This window comes from Rhinolophus ferrumequinum, chromosome 3, assembly GCF_004115265.2.
Source record: "Rhinolophus ferrumequinum isolate MPI-CBG mRhiFer1 chromosome 3, mRhiFer1_v1.p, whole genome shotgun sequence".
Lineage (NCBI taxonomy): Eukaryota > Metazoa > Chordata > Mammalia > Chiroptera > Rhinolophidae > Rhinolophus > Rhinolophus ferrumequinum.
The window spans coordinates 100,003,525-100,025,819 of NC_046286.1; the positions used below are offsets into that span (position 1 = coordinate 100,003,525).

At 40.5% G+C, this 22,295-nt stretch overlaps 1 protein-coding gene and 1 non-coding gene across 3 annotated transcripts in view; one reads left to right on the top strand and one right to left on the bottom strand.

The window, feature by feature from the left end:
• TULP4 (TUB like protein 4) overlaps nt 1-22,295 on the top strand; it is a 199,032-nt gene that overhangs the window by 34,686 nt on the left and 142,051 nt on the right. For both annotated transcript variants that reach the window (XM_033098416.1, XM_033098412.1), the window contains one exon: nt 19,231-21,486. In XM_033098416.1, coding sequence (XP_032954307.1) covers nt 21,235-21,486 — 252 coding nt within the window. In that variant the 5' untranslated portion in view covers nt 19,231-21,234. The remainder of the gene's footprint in view (nt 1-19,230; nt 21,487-22,295) is intronic.
• LOC117020948 (U6 spliceosomal RNA) lies at nt 7,198-7,301 on the bottom strand. Its single transcript, XR_004422772.1, has one exon. It is a non-coding gene; the product is annotated as a U6 spliceosomal RNA (small nuclear RNA).

The following is a 22,295-nucleotide window of genomic DNA, read 5'->3' on the forward strand; positions in this document are numbered from 1 at the left end:
GGACCTCTTCTAGAAATGAGACTGACCAGGTATTCTGGAAACTTTCTGCTATAAACACTTCCGGTAGAAATACTGGAGAAAATAAAGCAAATACCCGTTGATAATCTTTATTGCAAGTAGTGAGAAAGCCACAGAGGGGGAAGAAAGGAGCGAGCATTCCTGGGAGAAAGAGAGAGAGTGTCTAAAACCAGAATGGAAAGTGACACTGAGGGGACCACTGCTGACACGAGGGACCCAGATTTCAGGGAGGTGGAGTTTCATCTGAACGCCTGGGAAAGGCTAGGCTGGGGGTGGGGTGGGGGTGAGAGAACATCCTTTAGCAAAGGGAAGACACTTCTTCTTAGCTTGAAAAACGAAGTCTCTTGAATCTTTTGAGTTTGGGATTTGCATTTGTGCTACCTACTTGGTCTGGAAAACCCCAAGCTGGGAAACTCATCTCAGTGCTTCTGGGTTGGAAGCACCCAAGGCCTTGCAGAAGTAAACACAGATCCCTTCTGGAACAGTGCTACTTGTAACTCAGCTGATTATGAGCTCTCAGATGTGAGCAGAGTACAGAAACATTACCAAGGAAATGAGCCACCATGAATGAGGGTCACCTTAGTCAATTAGGATGTACCATTTATTCCATCCATTCATCCATTCATTCCTAAGATTTTTATTGATCACTCATGATATACTACGTACCATTCTTGGTGCTGGGTTATAATAGCAGAACATTCCATGGGGAAATGGGTATTGGGCTACTGACCAGAGGATTTGTACGCCTGGCCCAGGGCCCCGCCCACTTCAGGACTCTGAGTCACTGCAAGAAAATGCTCTTGCTTTGCTGGTCCCAGTTTGAAAACTGATTTATATCAGTTCCTTTATTTTCAAATGAAAAAACTGAGACCACAGTGGTAAAGTAACCTACCCAAGGTATGAACCTCGGGTTCCTTGGCTTTACAATGGGGGTAGTATCTACCTCACAGAGGTGCTGTGATAACAAAAGGTTAACAAAGCACATTGTCTGCCGTGAATATGCCTGTTCTTCCTTCCCCACCCCCAACAGTCACAGTAGTACAGGGACTCAGTTCTGAGTTTTGGACTAAATCTCCTCTGCTGCTGGTTCCACTCCATGAGACCTTTTATTGTTCATGCCCAGAGTCCCACCCTTTCACTCTGAATTGTATTCTGATTATTTCATGTTCTGAGTTTGGCTTCCATAGATAGATAATGAACTGTTTAAGTTCAGAAACCAGATTTTATATTTTTATATTAGCTTTATATTATCTAGTCTTCAGCTAGCTACTTGGTAGATGCTTTATAATATTTATTGTTGCTCAATTAAGTATGTAATGCCATTGTTATGAGGAAATGAAAATATTTCTGTCCCAGAAAGGTACTGAGTTATGGCAAAGTAAGAACATATTTTTGCTGGCTCTGTATGATGGACACTTGTATTCTGCCCTCTCCATCCCTCGTTGCTAAGGTGATTCCCACCTGATTTCCGGCCGCAAATTTCTTTACCGTCCAGGGTTTAGTCCTTTGTTCAGTGCTGGGCATGTCTGTGTGCTGCCTGCCTAGGCAGGGCCCTCGGTGTCTCAGAGGTTATTGAGTACCCCATAGCCGCTTCTGTGTAGCCCCAAGTTCATATTCAGAATTGGAAATGAATCTGTTTGTGTGGGTACTGGGCCATTGGTTAGCTCTGGTCCCCTGCCTCCCTGCCCTGCCCCAGTACACGGCCCCCGTGGAGTCGGGTGTGCTCTGTGGGTCTGCCCTGTCCATCCTTTGGCCGATGGTCAGGCACTCCTGCTTACCATTGGACCCAGGAAGGCGTCACTTAGAAATTCTTCCTCCCACCAGCACCCAGCTGAGGCTGGGCCAGAGCCAGGACTCGTCTGTCTGTGCTGTTGCTGGCTGCGTTTCAGATGCCCATTTGAGCGCTTTCTGTATGAAAGACGTGGAAATGCCAGGGGATCATTTTTGCAAGTAAAAAGATGGCAGCAGATGTAAAAACAGATTTAGTCATGATGATGTAAATTGGTGTTTTGTTTTCATTTTAGTTTAACAATATGTAGGTATTCATCAAAGAAAATATTTGGCTGTAAAAAATTAAGAAAAATAACAAGCTGCCATTATCTATTATAATCCAATTTTAGTTCTTTGGAAAGAACTTCAAGTTGTAAGTTGAAAAAATTACTGAAATTTATGTTAGTATTAAAATAAGCTCAAAAAGTTTTAAGTAATAATCCAAAAGACATATTAAAATTCAGATTTACTACAATCAGTTGTGCCTTTTTTGTACCGATACAATCATTTTGAGGCAAGTGGAATGTGGTAGTGGAATAACACAACTAACGCAGTTTGGCCACGTCCTTTATTTTTCTCTGACAGCTATTTCTGTGTTTTTTCTTTTTTGTAAAGGAAGCTGTTTATACTTTGTATTTCCTCTGTAGCCATGACCAAGAGGGTAATTCTTCACTAACCTAAACTTGTTTATTCTTGTATGTGCTCGACCGTAACCGGTTTGCATTCCCTGCGTGGCTGTGTCCATGCAGAGCCTGTATTACTGGAATTCCTAGTCAACTCCAGCATGGTGAGGTCACCTGAACACTGCAAAAGGGACGCTGGCAGGAGCTTGAGGGATATTTTCAGCTACTTGCTACTCTGTATTGTAATGGTATTTCAGGACAAATTTTATTGTATAATTTTATTTGATGTATTAGGTTGGTGCAAAAGTAGTTGCGGTTTTTGCAGTTATTTTTAACCTTTTAAACCGCAATTACTTTGGCACCAACCTAATACTGTCATCCAAGACTGCAGTGTTTTAAATGATTGGAATTTAGACTTTTAAGAGCCCCAGATTTCAGCTCTTTTAATAGAAAAAATTCCACAATAAGAAGTTCCCTTAATCAGAGGGTAGTGGATGGATATAAGAGAACCTGTAGTTTACCATTCCGGGTCATCTCTTTATTTCATGAGGACAGTGATGCTTTTGGGAGGCTTTTGCATGTTGGGCTTCTTCCCACATTTGATTGTCATTCATTCAGCAAATACTGAGTTTCTTTCCTAGCTGTGAAGAGTCAGTGACTAAGGCGTATTTCCTGTTCTCAGAAGGTTCACGATGTTACAGGAAACATACACCATGACAGAAAGTCGTAGGGAAGGCAGGCGGTGGGGTGTGCAGGTTTGGAAGCCAGATAGCCCTGGATTCAAGCTGCAGGGGGAATGAAGTTGTAGTAAACTGTCTAGCATTGGTGTGATCACAGCTGTGCCTGCGTGAGTCTGTTCATCTGCCTGTGGCAGTGGAAAGACTTCCTGTAGTTTACTGGCCTATAAAAGAATACAATTTATAACATCATTAGGAAAGCATTTTATTCCTACATAGTATCATTTGTTCTTGGGGCGGGGCGATTTTTAACACCATGTACAAATAAAAGCACATTTATTCAATTGAACATACATTTATTGAATACCTAATGCATATTCTTTTTTTAAAAATTTATTGGGGTGACAATTATTAGTAAAATTACATAGATTTCAGGTGAACAATTCTGTATTACATCATCTATAAATCCCATTGTGTGTTCACCACCCAGAGTCAGTTCTCCTTCCATCACCATATATTTGATCCCCCTTTACCCTCATCTCCCACTCCCCACTCCCCTTACCCTCTGGTAACCACTAATCTATTGTCTGTGTCTATGAGTTTTTGTTTCTCATTTGTTTGTCTTGTTCTTTTGTTATTTTTGGTTTATATATCACATATCAGTGAAATCATACGGTTCTCTGCTTTTTCTGTCTGACTTATTTCGCTTAGCATTATACTCTCAAGATCCATCCATGTTGTCACAAATGTTCCTATATCATCTTTTCTTACCGTCAAATAGTATATTCCATTTTGTATATGTACCACAACTTCTTTATCCATTCATCTATCGAAGGACATTTTGGTTGTTTCCATGTCTTGGCCACCGTAAACAAAGCTGCAGTGAACATTGGAGCACACGTGTCTTTATGTACGTTTTCAGATTTTTTGGGTAGATACCCAGGAGAGGGATTGCTGGGTCATATGGTAATTCTATTCGTAATTTTTTCAGGAACCTCCACACTGCCTTCCATAACGGCTACACCAGTCTGCATTTCCACCAACAGTGTATGAGGGTTCCTTTCTCTCCACAGCCTCTCCAAATTGTTATTATTTGTCTTGTTGATGATAGCCATTCTGACTGGGGTGAGGTGATATCTCATTGTGGTTTTTATTTGCATTTCTCTGATGATTAGTGATGTTGAGCATTTTTTCATATGTCTATTTGCCATTTGTATGTCCTCTTTGGAGAAATGTCTCTTCAGGTCCTCTGCCCATTTTTCAATTGGGTCGTTTGTTTTTGTTGTTGTTGAGTTGCATGAGTTCCTTGTATATTTTGGATATTAGCCCCTTATTGGAGGCACTATTTGTAAAAATCTCCCATTCAGTTGGTTACCTCTTTATTTTGTCGATGGTTTCTTTTGCTTTGCAGAAGCTTTTAAGTTTCATATAGTCCCATTCGTTTATTTTAGCTTTTACTTCCCTTGCCTTTGGAGTAAAATTCATAAAATGCTCTTTGAACCCAAGGTCCATAAGTTTAGTACCTATGTTTTCTTCTATGCAGTTTATTGTGTCAGGTCTTAGGCTTAAGTCTTTGATCCATTTTGAATTAATTTTGGTACATGGTGACAGATAGCAGTGCATAATCTATGTGAGATGTCTTGACGAATGGGCATTTAAAAGTCCTTATCTTTAAGTAACTCTCAGGCTAGCAGGGAATATAGGGGCTCAAATACCTATAATCTGGTGGAGAATTGAACGAGCAACTTAAAAAAGAGAGAAATTTACTGTGAAGATTGAAGAAAACAAGCCCATACCCCGTTAGGGAGAAGCTGGCTAGGATGTGTGTGTATGGGGGGTGGTTTTGAAGATGCACCAGGAAATGGCCAGAATTGGGGGGATTTGGGATGAGCTTTGTAATCAGCAGGATAAGCTTGGGGCTTAGTGTACAAGCAGAAAGTATACTTTGAAAGGAACGTAATTTTTAGAGGGCAGAGGGGGGAGATCAGCTACAAAGAAAGATATGGGGTGTTCTGTGAGGGCCCTGAATCCCGGCTGAGCAGTGTCCTGACACTGTATGAGGGCAAGTGATGATGGCGAAGGTTATTCCTGGGTGAACCCAATTGGGTTGCAGTCTAGTGTTTGCTGTGTATGCTGTTTGATTTGCTAGTGCTGTTTAGCAGTTTTGGATCTTATTCACGAGTGACGTTGCCTTTAATTTTCCACGCTTGCACTCTCCATCCCTGGTTTTATCATCAACAGCCTCAGAGTGTTGTGGGTGTTACCACTTTTTCAGTTCTCTGGAGGAGTTTGTGTATTTCTGCAAATAATCTATTCCTCGAATGCTGGTAGAACACCTGTAAAATATCTGGACTTGATGTGTTGTTTTGGGTTTTTTTGTGGGATGATTTAAAACTACTGAGCCATTTAATGGTTACAGCACAATTTAGACTTTATCTTCTTGAATTAGTTTTGTTAAATTATTTGTTAAATTATTTTGTTAAATTTGTTAAATTTTGTTAAATTATTTAATAATTTGTTAAATTATGTTTCCTAGGAATTTTCCTATTAATGTTATCAAATTTTTTAGCATTAAATTGTTCATGGTATTCTTTTATCTTTTCAATCTTCACTGTGTCTATAGTTATACCTTGTTTTTCATTCCCAGAACATTTATTTGTGCTTCTCTTTTTTCATCTATCTTGCCAGGGATTTGGGTGTTTGATTGCTGTTTTTGAAGAGTCAACCTTTGGCTTTGTTCAGCTTCTCTAATGTTACTTTTTCTATTTTGTGAATTTCTGTTTTTATCTTTTATTATCTACTTCTTTTACTGTCTTTTGGTTTATGCTCTACTTTTTAATTGAACATTTAACTCGTTTTATGACCTTTTTTTTCAATTATAAACATTAAAAGAAATAAATTCCTTGCAAAGTACTGCTTTTTATTAGCTGACAGTTATGATATGTAGTATTTTAATTAATATTCAGTATTTTAAACTTTCCATTATGATTTCTTCTTTCTTCCGTACATTATTTAGAAATGTGTTTCTTGTGTTTGTTTAAAAATTTCCAACATATAGTTTTATAATTTATATTTTGTAATTGCTTTTAACTTAGTAGTTTTATAGTCATATAATAAGGTCTCTATGACGATTATTCTTCGAAATATATTAAGACTCACTATAATGGTAAATTTTTGTTAATGTTCTTGTGTCTTGAGAAGACTATGCGTTCTCTGAATTGGATACAAGATTCTATGTTCTGTATATTCATTGAGATCACGTTTGTTAATTGTGACATTCGTATTTCTCAGTGTTTGCTTTTTTCCCCATCTTGACCTATAATAATTGAGAAAGTGGATTGCAATCTCCTACTCTGATGGTGGATAACTCATTTCTTCTGATCAATTTTTGCTTTGTATGTTTTAAGGTTATTGCATTAGATGTTTATCAGGTTAGAGCTGTGATATGCTCCAGATGGATAGGACTATTTATCACTATGTGACTCCCTTCTTTATTCCATATTAACTAGTTTTGCCTTAAAGTGTATGAGTATTTTGTTCAATATGAGTATTGTATGTTGATATGGAACATGTTAATATGAACTTGGTAGCTGGACTCCAGCTTTCTTTCGGTCTCTGTATAAATGGCATGTCTTATTTTTTAATCTTTTTATTTTCATTCTTAACATGATCTTAGGTTTGTCTCATGTGAGAGATAATCTGCTTCACAGATAGTGTGAGTACCTTATAATAACAGAATAATCCTAATTTCTCCCTCCCATCCCTTGCATCATTGCTTTCATTTTTTTCATTTATAAATAAGCATACATAACCATATATGTATGTGTGTGTTTATGTATATGCATATATAATTGAGTACATTGTTGGTATTATTTTGAACAAACTATTATCTGTTCAATTAAGAATAAGAAAAATAAAAGTTTTTATTTACCTTTATTCCTTATTCAGTGCCTTTTATTTTTGTAGATCTGAGTTTCTGAGCGATACAATTTTCCTTCTCTTTAAAGAACTTCTTTTAACATTTCTTGTAAGGTATGTCTAGTGGTGACAAATTTCCTTAGATTTGGTTTGCCTTTCACTTTTTTTTTTAATTTATTGGGGTGACAATAAAAAATATGGAACGCTTCATGAATTTGCATGTCATCCTTGCGCAGGGGCCATGCTAATCTCTGTATCGTTCCAATTTTAGTATATCTGCTGCCAAAGAAAGCACTCCTTTCACTTTTGGAGGGTAATTTTGCAGGGTATAGAATTCTAGGTTGGTGGTTTTTTATCCCCTCAACACTTGAAATATTTCACTTCACTCTTTTGCTTGCATGGTTTCTGAGGAGAAATCAGACGTAATTCTTTTATTTCCTCTTCTATCGGGAAGGTCTTTTTCTCTCGCTGGCTTCTTTCAGGATTTTTTTCTTTATGTTTGATTTTCTGCAGTTTGAAAATGATGCCTATGTGTGTTTTGGGGGGCATTTATCTTGCTTGGTGTTTTCTTAGCTTCCTGGATGTATGCTTTGGTGTCTGACATTAAATTGTGGGAAAATCCACTCATTGTTTCAAATATTTCTCTGTTCCTTTCTCTCTTCTTCTATTATTCCTGTTATGTGTATGTTACACAGTTGTCCCACAGTTCTTGGATATTTTGGGTTTGTTTTTTTTCAATATTTTTACTGTTTACTTTTCAGTTTTGGAGTTTTCTATGGGAGATTTCTTTCTTCAGCCATATCCAGTCTACTAATAAGCCCATCAAAGACATTCTTCATTTCTGTTAAGAGTATTTTTGATCTCTAGCATTACTGTTTGTTTTTTTCCCCAGAATTTCCATCTCTCTACTTACATTGCCCATATGTTCTTTCCTGCTGTCTACTTTATCCATTAGAGCTCTTAGCATGTTAATCGTAGTTGTTTTAAATTCCTGGTCTGATAATTCCAACATCCCTGCCATGTCCGAGTCTCGTTCTGATGCTTGCTCTGTCTCTTCTGACTGTTTTCTGCCTTTTATTGTCATAATTTTTAGTGTCATAATTTTTTTCTTGATAGCTTGACATGGTATCTTGGTTAAAAGGAACTGCTGTAGATAGGCTTTTATTATGCGCGGGTAAGGTGTGGGGGGTAGAGAAGCATTTTGCAGTCGTATGATTATATCTCAGTCTTTGTGTGGGTGAGCATATTTTTTTAATGTGGTGACAAATACATAACATAAAGCTTATCATCTGACCATTTCTAAGTGTGCAGTTCTGTAGTGTTAAGTACATTCATGTCGTCGTGCAACCAGTCTCCAGGGTTTTTAATCTTGCAAAACTGAAACTGTACCCGTTAAGCAACAACTCCCCATTCCTCCCGCCCCCTACCTCCTGGCAATCAGCATCCTACTTTCTGTCTCTGAATTTGACTCCTCTAGGTTCCTCATATAAGTGGAGTCACACAGTATTTGTCGTGTTGTGACTGGCTTATTTCACTTAGCATAATGGCCTCAAGGTTTATCCACGTTGGGATATGTGTCAGAATTTCCTTCCTTTTAAGGCCAATATGTCTTTGTATATACACACCACATTGTGTTTATCCATTTATCTGACGAGGGACACTTGGGTGGCTTCCACCTCTTGGCTGTTGTGAGCAGTGCTGCTGTGTACATGGGGGTGCAAATATCTATCTGTTCAAGATCCTGTGTCAGTACTTTTGGGTACATACCTAGAATTGGAATTGCGGGATCATATGGTAGTTCTGTTTCCAAAATGTTTTTTGTGGAATCTCCATACTGTTTTTCCATAGCAGCTGTACCATTTTGTAATCTTACCTATACTACATAAAGGTTTCAGTTACTTAAGATCCTTGCCACCCCTTATTTATTTATTTTTTATAATAATCCTAATGAGTGTGAGGTGGCACCTTGGGGTTTTGTGTGTGAACACACATTCTTGGTTCTCATACTAGCCTTCTTTTGAATTTCTCCCAAACTCTGTGTTCTCTTCTGCCATGGTCTTCCTCCAGGCCGTCCCATTTGGTTGGAATGCCTCCCCGTGCCCCCACCTCCGCTTCCTTCACATATATAACATCTACTCTCCCTTCAGACTGCAGCTGTCAGAACACCACGTACCCCTCCTCTGGGCTATTTGTCATTTCCATAATTATTTAATTAATGTCTAATCTTCACCACTGGACTGTAGATTCCATGAAGGTAGGACCATATCTGTGTTTGCTCCTCATTGTGTTTTCAGCACCCAACTTAGTGGCTGGTCGATAACAAGAACATTAATAATAAATTATTAATACCATAGAGCATTTACTCTGTGCCAGACACTGTTTTTAAAAGTTAAGATATAATTTGCATACAGTAAATTCACCCCTTTTAGTGTACAGTTCTGTGCATTTTGACAAATGTAAATGGTTGTGTAATCACCACTATATCAAAAATTTTCCTGTGCCCGTTCTTCCCTCTCTCTGAGTTTTTTTAATCTTCCAGTGTTGTTGAGATATAATTGACATATAACATACATTGTGTAAGTTTAAGTGTGAAATGAGGTGTTAAAGGTGTGATGATCTGATACATTTATATATTGCAAAATGATTACCACAGCAGGGTTAGATAACACCATATCCCCTCACATAATCACCATTTCTTTTTTGTGGTGAGAACATTTAAGATTTACTCTGTTAGTAACTGTCAAGTATATAATACAGTGTCCTTAACCATTATCACCATGCTGTACGTTACAGCCGCACAACTTTGGGTCTCAGGCTTTCAGCGGGCCTTTGCCTCTGGACTGTCTTCACGTATTTTTTTAAAATTTCTCCCACACACCTTAGGTGGGGCAGGTTGGCTAGAGTGGGCTGGAGTCGAGCATATCCCTTCCCCCAGGTCAGCTGGGCTTTGATAAAATAGTTTCTCCTGACGGCAGGCCTTGTTAAGAACGGAGTATTCTGGCAGCAAGGGGATTTTTCTCCGGTATTTACTGTGAGGCCTAGTGAGCTGCTGGAAGTAAAACTCACAGTCTGGGCCTGATGGCTCTGTCCCCCTAAAGTTTTTATCTTAGACTTGTCCACGCTGAGCCTCCTACAGTTCATCAGTTACAGTTCAGGTTTCCCTACCCTGGGACTGGGTCCTACAGAGGTTGCAGCTTATTGGTTTATGCTTTGGTAAGTGTCATTCTTTGTATTAGCCTTTTGATCTTTCCAATTTTTTCCCTGTGACTCACTTCTCTTACAGATCTAAGAAGAGCTGATTTTTCCATTTGTTCAGCTTTTTACTTGTTGTGAGGATAGAGTGGTGATTTCCACGTGTCTTAATATGCCAGACGAGAACCCAGGAATCCAAACCTAATTATTTTAAATTCTGTTGATGTTCATTTCAATTTCTGAAGGCTTGGGATCTAAAATTTCTTGTTTCTATTGACAGCTTGTGATGACTTCTCTTTGTATGTTTGATAATTTTTGATTGTTTATTGGTTTTTGGTTGAACCTCAGCTGTGGGAATCCTTAGGTCCTAAATTGGGAATGTTCCCTGCAGACAAGATTTGCATTGCTCCAACCTAGAACCGCGAAGTCTGGGACAGCTTTAGCTTCTTCCTGTGTCCCTGCTGAATATGAGTGACTCAGTCTCTCCACTTTGAGAGTTTGGATATCTGATAGGGTGACCATCTGTCTGTCTGGTTTGCCTGGAACTGAAGGGTTTCCTGGGATGTGGGACTTTCAGTGTAAAACTGGGACAGGTCTGGGTAACTTGGGATAATTAGGCACCCGAATTCTGACTCCAGTGCTTTATATTTGTCCAGACTGGTCTGGACGAATATGTACCGTATCTGCATTTGCCAGATAACTCGGACTTTCTCCTATGTTTATATGTGTGTCCTGTGCCTTCCTTTTCTGCGTGTTTGATGTACGTTACCCAGATCTGGTTATACAGTAGTGGGCAGGCCCTTCCGAGCGTCCTGGAAGTATAACCTGCAATGTCACTTTTTACTTAAGTTACTGAGAACACGTTACCATGTCACTCCATAGTCTTCTACAATATAATTACTAGTGGGTTGCACAGTATTGTTTTATGTCTGGGCCAATATTTATTGAACCAGTATCCCATTTTGGACATAAAGTTTATTTCATATTTTTCCCTTATAAAATATGTTGTGGTGGAAATCCTTTATAGCTAAATCTTTGCACAACCCAGGATTATTTTCTAGTGATAAATTTCCAGAAGTAGATTTGCTGAATCAAAGGTTTGCAGCATTTTACGTCTTTTGAATTATATCACCAAATTGGTCTCTGATTTCTTCTGTGTACCCTGCATGACACTGAGAATTACTGTTCCTTTCAGTCTTTGTCACTTTGATAAATGAAATGCTCTTCCTTTTTCATTAAGGCACATGACTTTTGACACCAGGGAGCCCCATATATGGTACCATAGTGTCTCACCATCTAAGTTTCAGGTGTAGATGAACTCTTAGAAGTGTTGAGCTTCCACTGTCTTTTAAACTAGTAATCAAGCTGTTAGTCTTTCAACCTCCACGCCCTCCTCTCTCTGTGCAGATAATTTGATGTTCATGTTCTCAGAACTGGCCATTGAAACCAGGCACGGAAAGCAAATAGGGAGTAACTCTCCCTGAAACAGTATGTCTTCGCTGTTCTCTGCACAGCAGTGGACCCCCGGCACCTGCCTTGGGTTCTTTCACTCACATGGGCTGCAGTGCCTGTGAGCCTTAGGCTTGCAGGACACCCAGAGTCTGAGTGGTCAGTTTGACCAGGGTTCATAAAGAAAACCTCATTCAGTCAGCACTTACTGTTTCCCTTGTCCTTAGGAGACGGGGGCTCTGTGGCATACTGAGTGCGTATGGAACACTTCTTTAAATGCAGTCTGGTGGGTACTGCTGGTGAGATAAAGCTGGGAGCCTGGGAGTTGGTGGTTTAGTAGGTATGATGAATTAAACAGAAAACTAACTCTACCACAAGCAGAGAAGACCCTTGCCATGTGAGTCTGTGTACCACATCTAAAGGAGCTGGTGCTGTTATAAGACAGTTTTTCTGTGGAATGCATCTCTAAAATTTACGGAGCAAGTCAATGGGAAAATGGTTTGATGCTGACACAATGGTAATAAGAATAAGCCTGGGCATAATGACGCATGCGTGTCGTTAGTTAGCATCTCACCAGCATGTTTTGAGAAGTAAGAGCTAGAAGATAACACAGTAAATATATTAAATCATTGTTAAACTCCACTATCTTTGCAGTGGGAGTGTAAATTTTTCATGTGTGTAGTTGTTTCCCTACATGTGTACGTAGCCACGTGACAAGTGACTGCTGAGATTCCTACCTTAGAAGGCAAGTTTGAACTAGCCTCTGGGCAGCTATTGGAGCTAATTAGGAACCAGTCAGAACAGCTTTGGGCTCTGTGGATATTTGTGGGCTGTGGAAAATTCCCCAGAGGGAGGAGTAACTGTAATTAGAGACAGGTTATCTTAGTTGCTTCAGTTCAAAAGAAAAGTTCAGGATCTGTTGCCATCTGTGGAGAGGGGGCAGCGAGGGGAGGCCTGGGATGGAGAGCGCGCCCCTCCCTGTACCTCGCCAGCCATGGTGCTGAGTCTAAGAAAATAGACTGTCTCCAGAGTACCCTAGACACGGGGATGTGTTTAGTGTACATTACCAACCAAGAAAATTCATTTTTCTTTTCCCTTTCTTCTCTCCAAGCAGTCTGTAATCAAAACTGAAACTTTCGGGTGTTTGGAATACTTTATTCAAAAGTTTCTACTGTGTTTTTCTTCCTGCTTTGCATTCATCTAACAACACCTATGTATTTTTTTCTCAAATCTAGTTTTTACTTCTCATCTCAATCTTCTGCTTAACTACTCTCTGAAGTTTTTATCCTTTAGAGAGAAATCGAAGTATGTCCTGCGGGGTCTCTGGTCCGACTCCCCGCATAAGAACCAGGACATGTGAGGCCCCAAAGGAACACCCACGGAGCCATAGGTAGGGGAGTCGTACCACTATGATCTCACTGGCGGCTGGTTTGTTGACATAGGAAGCAGGAGCCACAGGATCCGCAACCTGCCATCCACTTCTCTGCCAACCCCCTAGCGTAGCCACAGCAGTTATATTAGTGGGTAATGGCTAACTGGTTACAGCTGATGGCCAACTAGTCACAGCGGATGGCCATCCAATAACCAAGCCAGCATCTTTCCACGTGAGGCCGACAGCCTGGAAACTGCTCTCTGGGGCTCTGTCCCCACAACTGTATTCTGAAATTTTCTCTTACCTCTGTTTGTTATTAATATGTGTTTTCTTAGCTTGACAACTAAAATAACATCTTTGATACTTGACTGGGATTTTCTAGATTAGGAGACTACTACTCATTACGGTTGGATATAATGATTTTAAAAATTCTATCTTAATGATGTAAGTTTTCTAAAAGTCCCCGAGGACGGGTGTCTAATATAGCTGAGCTTGTTAAACCTGATTACTGTGAGATACTGCGTGCATGTAGAAGAATGTGCCAGACGTGTAGGAAGTGAAGAATGATTATGGAGTGAACCACCCATAGCCACCACCCAGATCCAGACATGGAATATTGCTAGCACCTGTGTGTGCCTCTCTCCGTTCCCCATCTCCACCCCCAGGGAACCACTACACTGCTGCATGTCAGATTTTCCTTGCTTTTAAAAGTATTTTATTTATACTATCTGTGTATGCAGTCGTAACTGATAAAATTGGTTTTGCCTGTTTTTGAACTTTATGTAAATGGATCCACATGTCATAAGATCCCTTTACTCAACATGTTTGGCACATTCCCCCATCTTGTTCTGTGTAGTTTGTTCACTTTCATTGCTGTATAGAATCCTGTTGTGTGAATATGCCACGCTCATCCATTCGGGTTGCTTTCAGTTTCTGACTGATGTAAATAAATGGTGCTGCTGCTACGGAGGCCCGTGTGTATCCCCTGGTGGCCTGTGTGTGGCCCCTGGAGGCCCGTCTGTGGCCCCTGGAGGCCTGTGTGTGTCCCCTGGAGACCCGTGGGTCTGTCCCCTGGAGGCCCATGGGTCTGTCCCCTGGACTGGTAAAGAATGCGTTTAGTGGACCTTTTCTGGAGTGGAATTGTTGTTTGCAAAGTGTTCCATCTTCAGCAGTGCTAGCTAATCCCAGACTGGTTCCCAGAGTGGTTGCATTCTTATAACTCATGATGAATATTTCTATCAAAATTGTGTAAATGGAAGATGTCTTCCCTAATTTATTTTCTCTGATCTCTAACATTAATTCAGATGATTTAAAGTAAAAACACCAAAAGTGCAGTTTTATTCCCCCCACTAGTGAATTTTATTCATGTTGGTGGAAAGTAGGAATCTGATAAAACAAACTAGTGAAAATAACTCTAGTTAGAAAATAGAATTTCTAATTGGGGCTGACAGAGGCAGTGAATACAAGGGGCCTTCTGCATAATGGATGTTCAGTTAAAATGTGTTGGTTAATTCCTCCAGGAGTGTCTGTAATTCCTATACAACATAGTGTTTCTGTTTCCTTTCCTCAACAATGTACCATTCTATTCCTAAGGTGTATTTCCCCTCATTCTGGGGCTCCCGATTTGCCATTAGAACTGGATAGTGTGGGAAGTTAAAGGGGAAAGCAGCTTAGGAGTTCACGGACTCCTAGACCACTATTGGGTTAGTAATTCAGTCACATGTGTTACTTGTTTTAAGACTGTACTCTCCTAACAGCAGGAATGGGCTTTTCAGTGGTTTGTAGGAATCGTCCGAAAATCAGCGGCAGTTACCAGAAGCAGGTGTGGGCCAGAATTCCGAGATTAGCAATCATAGTGTCCTAATTACTATGAGCGAACAAGCTCAGCTTATGATGAAAAGCTCCAGGGATCACTCGTGGGCCTGTCTTACAGTATTTAAGATAAAAAATACCGTATTGCCAAACTGAGGCCTACTGACTTTCAATCTGTCATTGAAACACTTCGTTGAATAGTTGCTTTTCTTAATTACCTGATTTTTAAAATTGAGATGAAATATATAACAAAATTTTACCATTTTTATTATTTTTAAGTAAATTCAATTGCCTTAAGCATATTCACATTATTATGCAACCATCTCCAAATTTTTTCATCTTCCCAAACATCTTCCCTCTGTACCCATTAAATAATAATTCTCCATTCCCCTCACCCTCATCCCCTGGCAACCACTATTCTACTTCTGTCTCTGTGAATTTGACTATTCTCGGTTCTTTTTTTTTTTTAAAGATTATTGGGGTGACAATGGTTAGTAAAGTTGCGTAGGTTTCAGGTGTACAATTCTGTAATTCATCATCTATATATCACATTGTGTGTTCACCACCCAGAGTCAGTTCTCCTTCCATTACCATATATTTTATATCCTAGGTTCTTTACGTACGTGGAATCCTATAATATTTGCCCTTACTTGTCTGGATTATTTCACGTAGCATAATGTCTTCAAGGTTCATCCATGTAGTATCATGTATCAGACAGAATTTCATTTCTTTTTAAGGCTAATATTTCATTGTATGTGTACACCACATTTCGTTTATTTATCCCTCTGTTGATGGGCACTTGGATTTCTTCCACCTTTTGGCCATTGTCAGTAATGGGAGGACAGATAAATATCTATTTGAGTCCCTGCTTTCAATTGAATAGTTGCTTTTTAATCTTTCTGTACTAAATCCCTTTCCTAGTGTTGATTGGACAGCAAACTTCCCCTCAGAAGCTAGTTAATCAGTTATATCCTCATTTTCTCATCCTTATGAGAAAATAAGATAGAAAGAAGGGAAGCATCCAGCATCACCCATTTCTATTAATGGTAGCGCTAAAATAGGAGCCGGCCTTTCAGTAGTTAGGATACTGCAATTGTAGTTTTCTGTTGTTAGATTTCTGTATCCATTATCCATTTGAGTCATAATAAAGTTGCATGTCATTTTTCTTAAAATATCTACCTTATTTGTCTAGCATTATGGTACTTGACAATTTTTAAAGTTTGGTTAAACTCCTATTTGCTTTTGCCACATATATAAAATGAAGCACTTTTCATAGTAAAATATGCTTTTACTATGAAACTTTATCCTACATTAGTTATTTAAGGCATACTTTTGGAGCCTTAGCATACATCTGTGGTTTTCAAACTATTTGATAACAAGGCCCCTTTATATTCTTAAAAAATTATTTGAGGCTCAAAAGAACATTTGTTTATATGGGTATTAGCTGTTTATATTAAAATATTAAAAATTAAAACTGAGAAATGTAATACATTTTTATGAAAAATAACTATATTTCCTAACTAAAAAACTTTACTGAGAAGAGTGGTATTATTTTACATTTTGGCAAAATATCTTTAATCCCTGATTTAGTGAAAGATAGCTAGATTCTCCTATTTGCTTTTGCATTCAATTTGTTGCAATATGTTGTTTTTGTTGAAATGCATGAAGGAAATCTAACCTCACACAGGTATGTAGTTGGAAAAGGGAGGTCTATTTTAATAGACTTTCAGATAATCGTGCATATTTTTCTTTGATACTATACCAAAATTCAACAAGTGGTAGTTTCTCAAAGGTTAGTAGCAATATAGAATTTTAAATATATCAGTGAATTTTTTGGTTATATTAAAATGTATCTGTCTTTCTTGCACTTTGAATGGCTCTTTTACTCAAGCATAATTTGTATCATCGTGATTGGTGATTTTGGAAAATATTGATTCACCAGTTTAATACAAATCTTCCAAATATTGTCACACTGAAATACGAACTACCGTGTTCCCCGGAAAATAAGACTGGGTCTTATATTAAGGTTTGTTCCAAAAGACGCATTAGGGCTTGTGTTCAGGGGATGTCATCCTGAAAAATCATGCTAGGGCTTATTTTCCGGTTAGGTGTTATTTTCAGGAAAGCATGGTACAATATAAAAGTTCACACTTGTTAATATTACCTCCATTTGCATGCAGAATGTCTTTAAATCTTGGGGAGCTATCAAGCTCACAGTGATAGATGCAGGTTTTCCCAAAATTCTAATTTGAACTTGAAAGTTCAACTTTTATTATGGGCAACAAATACCGTCAGTTTCCTTAAAGTGACAGGTTCATTTTGTTCATGTTCAAGTAAATGTCTGCCAAGGACCCAGGCCTGAGTTACAGTTATTTGTCATTCATTCTTTTCTGTAAACATGGTATTCCATGAAAAAAGCAACTTGTTCAGCTTGCAACTTAAACTGTAGCCCGAAGTGCTTTTTCTCAGGGTTACTATTGTACTCCAGTAGTCAGCCAAAATGCTTTTATATGTGGTTGCTACTTAGAAACACAGAATTTTAAATAGCCATGTACATAGTGGTCGAGATTTAATAAAATTAGTAATTTTTCCTGCTATATCAAGAACATTGTTAAGTGAAGCTGACACTTTAAAAAAATTCGATGATGTGGTACCAGCGGTGCTAAAGAACTATCACTTTTGCACCGTTGATGCAAATTGTCAACATAGTGAGGAAGGCAGATAATGTCTTAGTGTTATTATGAAAATAATTTTGACCTTATAGGGAACTTAGAGTTTACATTGTTGTATTTGATGTCGATGCTTTAATAATCCAAATTATGCTCTTAAATAGTTTAAAACCCCTACGTGTATAGAGCTGGGTCTTGAGAAGTTGCTTTTTCTCTTCCCATTGGACACTGCCCGAGGCCAGAATAAGTGCTAAGGTAGTATGCGGTGGCGGTAGCATTGTGGGAGGAAGAACGTGGCATTCATTTGAATTTTATAGCATTTGTTTTCATTCTTTTCCTCAGGTACAAATGCTTCCTGAGAGATTTTGGTTGTTTTGCTTTATTGGCATATACAAAATATATGTAGTTTGACTCATCTGAATTAGGGTTTCTCAAGGAAATTATGTGTAGCGTCTGCCTTGCTCCGTCCTGTCTCTTCCTGCTTTTATCAAGTACCTAGTTTATGCTCTACACCAGGGACAAGAAAGATAGGTTTCTGGCCTCTAGGAGCATAGAGGAGTGTTGGAATGTAGCGTGATGAGCACCACCACAGAAGTTAGCAAGGTATTCTGGGAAGTGTCACAGGAGAGGTGCTACTGGAGGGGCCAGCTTGGCAAGGGAGTGGAAACATGAAGGAGAGGAAGAGCACAAGACTTTGGGGGACAGGAAGTGGCCAGATGCCCTGGTGGTAACACAGGCTGGATGGGAAGGTTGTTGCAGGAGACCAGGACGAGTGAAATCAGATGGTAAAGGGTCTTGCTGTGACTTGATCCCGTCGATGGGGGTTCTCAAAGCCGGGTCCTCAGACCAGCGGCGTTCGCATCTCTTAGGAACTTGTTAGAAGTGCACATACCTGGGCCCAGCACTAGAGGTCAGGGTCAGGTATTTTGGGGATAGGCTGTCTGTTTCACTGGCCCTCCAGGGATTGCCCAAGCCAGGAAAGAACAGTCCAGGCTCTTTGAGCAGTCTTGAATTTTAGGAAGGTCACTCTGAGAGTCCTCTGGAGGGGTGAATGATGTGGGAATGTTAGGGACTGAGTCATGGGCGTGTTTGTGGATGGGGAGCAGGACGGGACTGCAGGCCGAGGGAAGGCCGGGAGGGTGGATTTGCTGGAGACAGATTCTGGAGGACTTTCTCGCTAGGAGACGCTTGAAAAGCTGAGAAAACAGCTGTGCTTTGCGCTGTGACCTGTCTCCAGTCGGGACGGAGGGGTTTTAAAGGCCTTGCTGCCACGTGTCCTCAGGGAACATCTTTTACTAATAGTGAAACACATCAATCCACATAACTCGCCTGAGCCACTTCAGTCTTCTTGTGGAGGTTTCCTGCTTATCCAGGACCGGGGCCTCTTGAGGGCTCAGGTTGCACATTCAGGGCCCAGAGTCCTAGAAAGGACAGCAAGGTGTAGGAGAACAGAGGCAGTGGGTTCATTCGGATACGCCAGCTACTTACCGGCAAATTTAATAAACGGCACAAGTCATTCAGACTCCTTATGTTGTGTCTTGTCTGTCAATTGGTGAGGTATATATACCCTTTGCTATTTTACCAATCACTAGCTCCATTTGATATATGTAAGTGTAAAGATGGGTCTTCAATTTCAGTGATAGCAATTATTCTGTTAGAACCTTTATTCTTCGACATTTTAAAGTTTTTTGTGTTCTTTTTTTTTTTTTTTATCCTATTTTGTTTTACAGATTTGTAAGACTCCAGGGCCTTCAAGCTGTGATTAATGAGATGGTTCCTGAAATGACTGGGAAAGCAGGCACTATGTGTATCAGTTGAAGAGTGTACATCTCTGTATATTTAAAACCGTCTTTATACACATACACATTTACGCAAGAAGACAGGCTCACTTGGTGCACACTTGAAGAGTTTTACATCTGATGAAAATTAATTTAAGACTCAGATGGAGCAACTTGACACCACTGGGCTCAGGAGCCCAGGGAGAAAAATACATCACTAATGGCCAATTTTCCATATGGTCTTCACGGGTAAAGAAAGTTTGCAAAAGAAGAAGAAAAAACTTGCACAGATCAAGCCTCAAAAATACCTCTCCAGTTTAAAGAAGAGCTAAGTAAGACAGTGACTGAGGGAGAAGTGTGATTTCAAGCATTGCAGGTGGGATCAGGCAGTGTTTTTTGCACTTTATTTTTCAGTAGGTTTGATAATTTGGACAGACTTTAAAATTCTGGACTGTCAGTAACTCATACTGTGTGGCTATGACTGGAGCAAAGCCAGTACGTGTTTGATGGAACAAGTGTGAACAATGAACTGAGTCTTTTGCCTTTGTCAGTTGACTGTACTCGAGAAATTTTAATTTATGATTTTCCTTTTCCTTTTCTGTATCTATAGGATAATATCTTAAGGTAGCAATTGAAACCGATAATTACAAAATAAATCCCAAGGAACAAGCAAAGCTTCCTTGCTTTGGACTGTACTTGTGGTGTTTGGAAACATTCTCTGAATGTGAACTTCAGGAAAGGGCCCACGAGCAAAGCGTGGTAACTCTTTAGGGAAACAGTGGGGAAGAACCCCACCTTGCCTGTGTTTTCGTTTGAAGGGAATCGCTTTTCTGTTGAGTGAGTCCAAGAAGACTTGCATATAAGAGGAGGATTACTTGATGGACTTAATTCTGAGATTAGTTTTCTTTCTTCAAGATGAAAAAATATGTGATCTTTAGGAGCAGAGAGGGGAGAATTGATTAGGTGAGGAGGAAGGAGACGGGGGCGAAAGAGACTGAGTCCTGCAGTGAGGCTCCGTTTGGTCAGCAAGAGGATTTGGGACTCACCCGAGGCAACCCTCGGACCACTTCCGGAGCTTCAGAACATTCTGGCTCTGCTGAGTGCAGGAGCTTTCTCCTGATGCCTGTATGGCACTGAGCGTTGTGTGGGCCTGCGTGCGGACGGGCATGAGATGGAGCCCAGCACTCCCCCGGGACACAGCCACCTGCCAGGAAACCGGGGTAGGCTCTGAGCTGGGACGGTTTTGGTTCTGAACAGTGGGAAAGAGTCTTCGTTTCTTCCTACACTCGGACTGCTGTCTGCACAAACTCTGGTCGTTTTGCACGGTTTGTGTGCCTTTTTTTCCCTTTATGCAATCTTTTTCAGCTTTAGCAGCAGAAATTTGTCTAGTTGAGAAAACACGCCAGAGGGCAGCTTCAGAAGGAGGATGATCCCCTGTGTTCTGTCTCTGCATCAGAACTTTTGAAGAGAAAAATTCCAGCTCGAGGGATTCTTTTAAAGCCTTAAGTTACTTGAAATCTATGTATTTGCAACCCTTGGTCTCTGGAATCATTACACTAAACTGGAATCTCAGGCTGAATGAGAATAACCAAGTTGAGTAAAAAGAAGAAAACTCAGTTTCTTGATCACCATGTATTAACGCTCTTTCTCCAAAGGGTCAACCTGCTCTTCCTCTAAGGACTTGAAAATAAAAATGGACCCCACGTTTTTTTAAGCATTACCTTTTCTTAGCAGACTGCCATCATCTTTTATAGAGGAATTTTTTCACTATGCATTTGGTGGATCTTTATACAATACGAACCTTCTAATTAGATCCAGGTCAATCTTAATTAAAGGGAGTCGGGGAAAACAACGCAAACCAACAACGAAAATAGAATAAATCAATGAAAGGAATTGGTTTAAATTTTTCGGCTTTGAGCATTACTTTGTAAGTAAAACAGTTCACTGACAGGAAGTATGTATGCAGCGGTGGAACAGGGGCCCGTCCTTTGCAGCGACTCCAATATCCTCTGCCTGTCCTGGAAGGGGCGCGTCCCCAAGAGCGAGAAGGAGAAGCCCGTGTGCAGGAGGCGCTACTACGAGGAGGGCTGGCTGGCCACGGGCAACGGCCGGGGCGTCGTCGGGGTGACCTTCACCTCAAGCCATTGTCGCCGGGACAGGAACACTCCCCAGAGAATCAACTTCAACCTGCGGGGCCACAACAGCGAGGTGAGCTGCGCTTTCCTCTCACTGTCTTGGCACTTCTAGTGGCGGTTTTGAGCCTCCCCCCTCCTTCCGCGGACTCAAAACTTCCTTTCCCTCCGTGTCTTAGACTTGCTGCTAAGTGAGACTTTTCAGACCATGAATTCTGCCTTCGGGGTTCGGGTGGGAAAGTGGTAGGCCGACCCCGTGCCCATTGTTTAATTACTGTATTGGCCCTCGCCTTCCGCCAGGTGTGGGAACCCCGCGCCCACCCCACCTGCATCCCGGGAGCTCCAGGGAGGAAGTGCAGGGAGGTCGGGACCCTGCCTCTGGCTGCAGCGCAGAGCCGATGGCAGATATCAGGCCTCGTAATCTGACGATTTCACAACGGAAAAACTTGGGAATGTTTTTCTTCTGGAAAACAATTTCTTAGAGATATTATCGATGTCATACAAGTTAGTCATGGTTAGTACTGATTTTTCATTTAACAGGATTTTCTTCACTTAAGAGCAGACGGGCAGTCTTGCATGTTTGGTGGAATTAGTTTCATTGTAGGGACACATCGCTATAGGAATGGCCCTGCTTGGGTTCTTCTCGGAGGAGTCTTTTCTGACCCCCCGGCCCGCCTCGCCCCCTCTGTACCCTGAGCAGCCTTCCTTCTGTGGTCGCACAGAAGGCTGTCTGTTCTTGTGGCCTTCACTTCCTCACCTCCCAGTGTTTAAAATGTCATTTTAATCCCTTTTAACTTGCTGGCCCCCATCACTGTGGCTCCTCCCCCCCCAACCACCCACCCCTCTGCTAGAAATGGTCAGTTTCCTGTTGACTGCAGGTTGCTA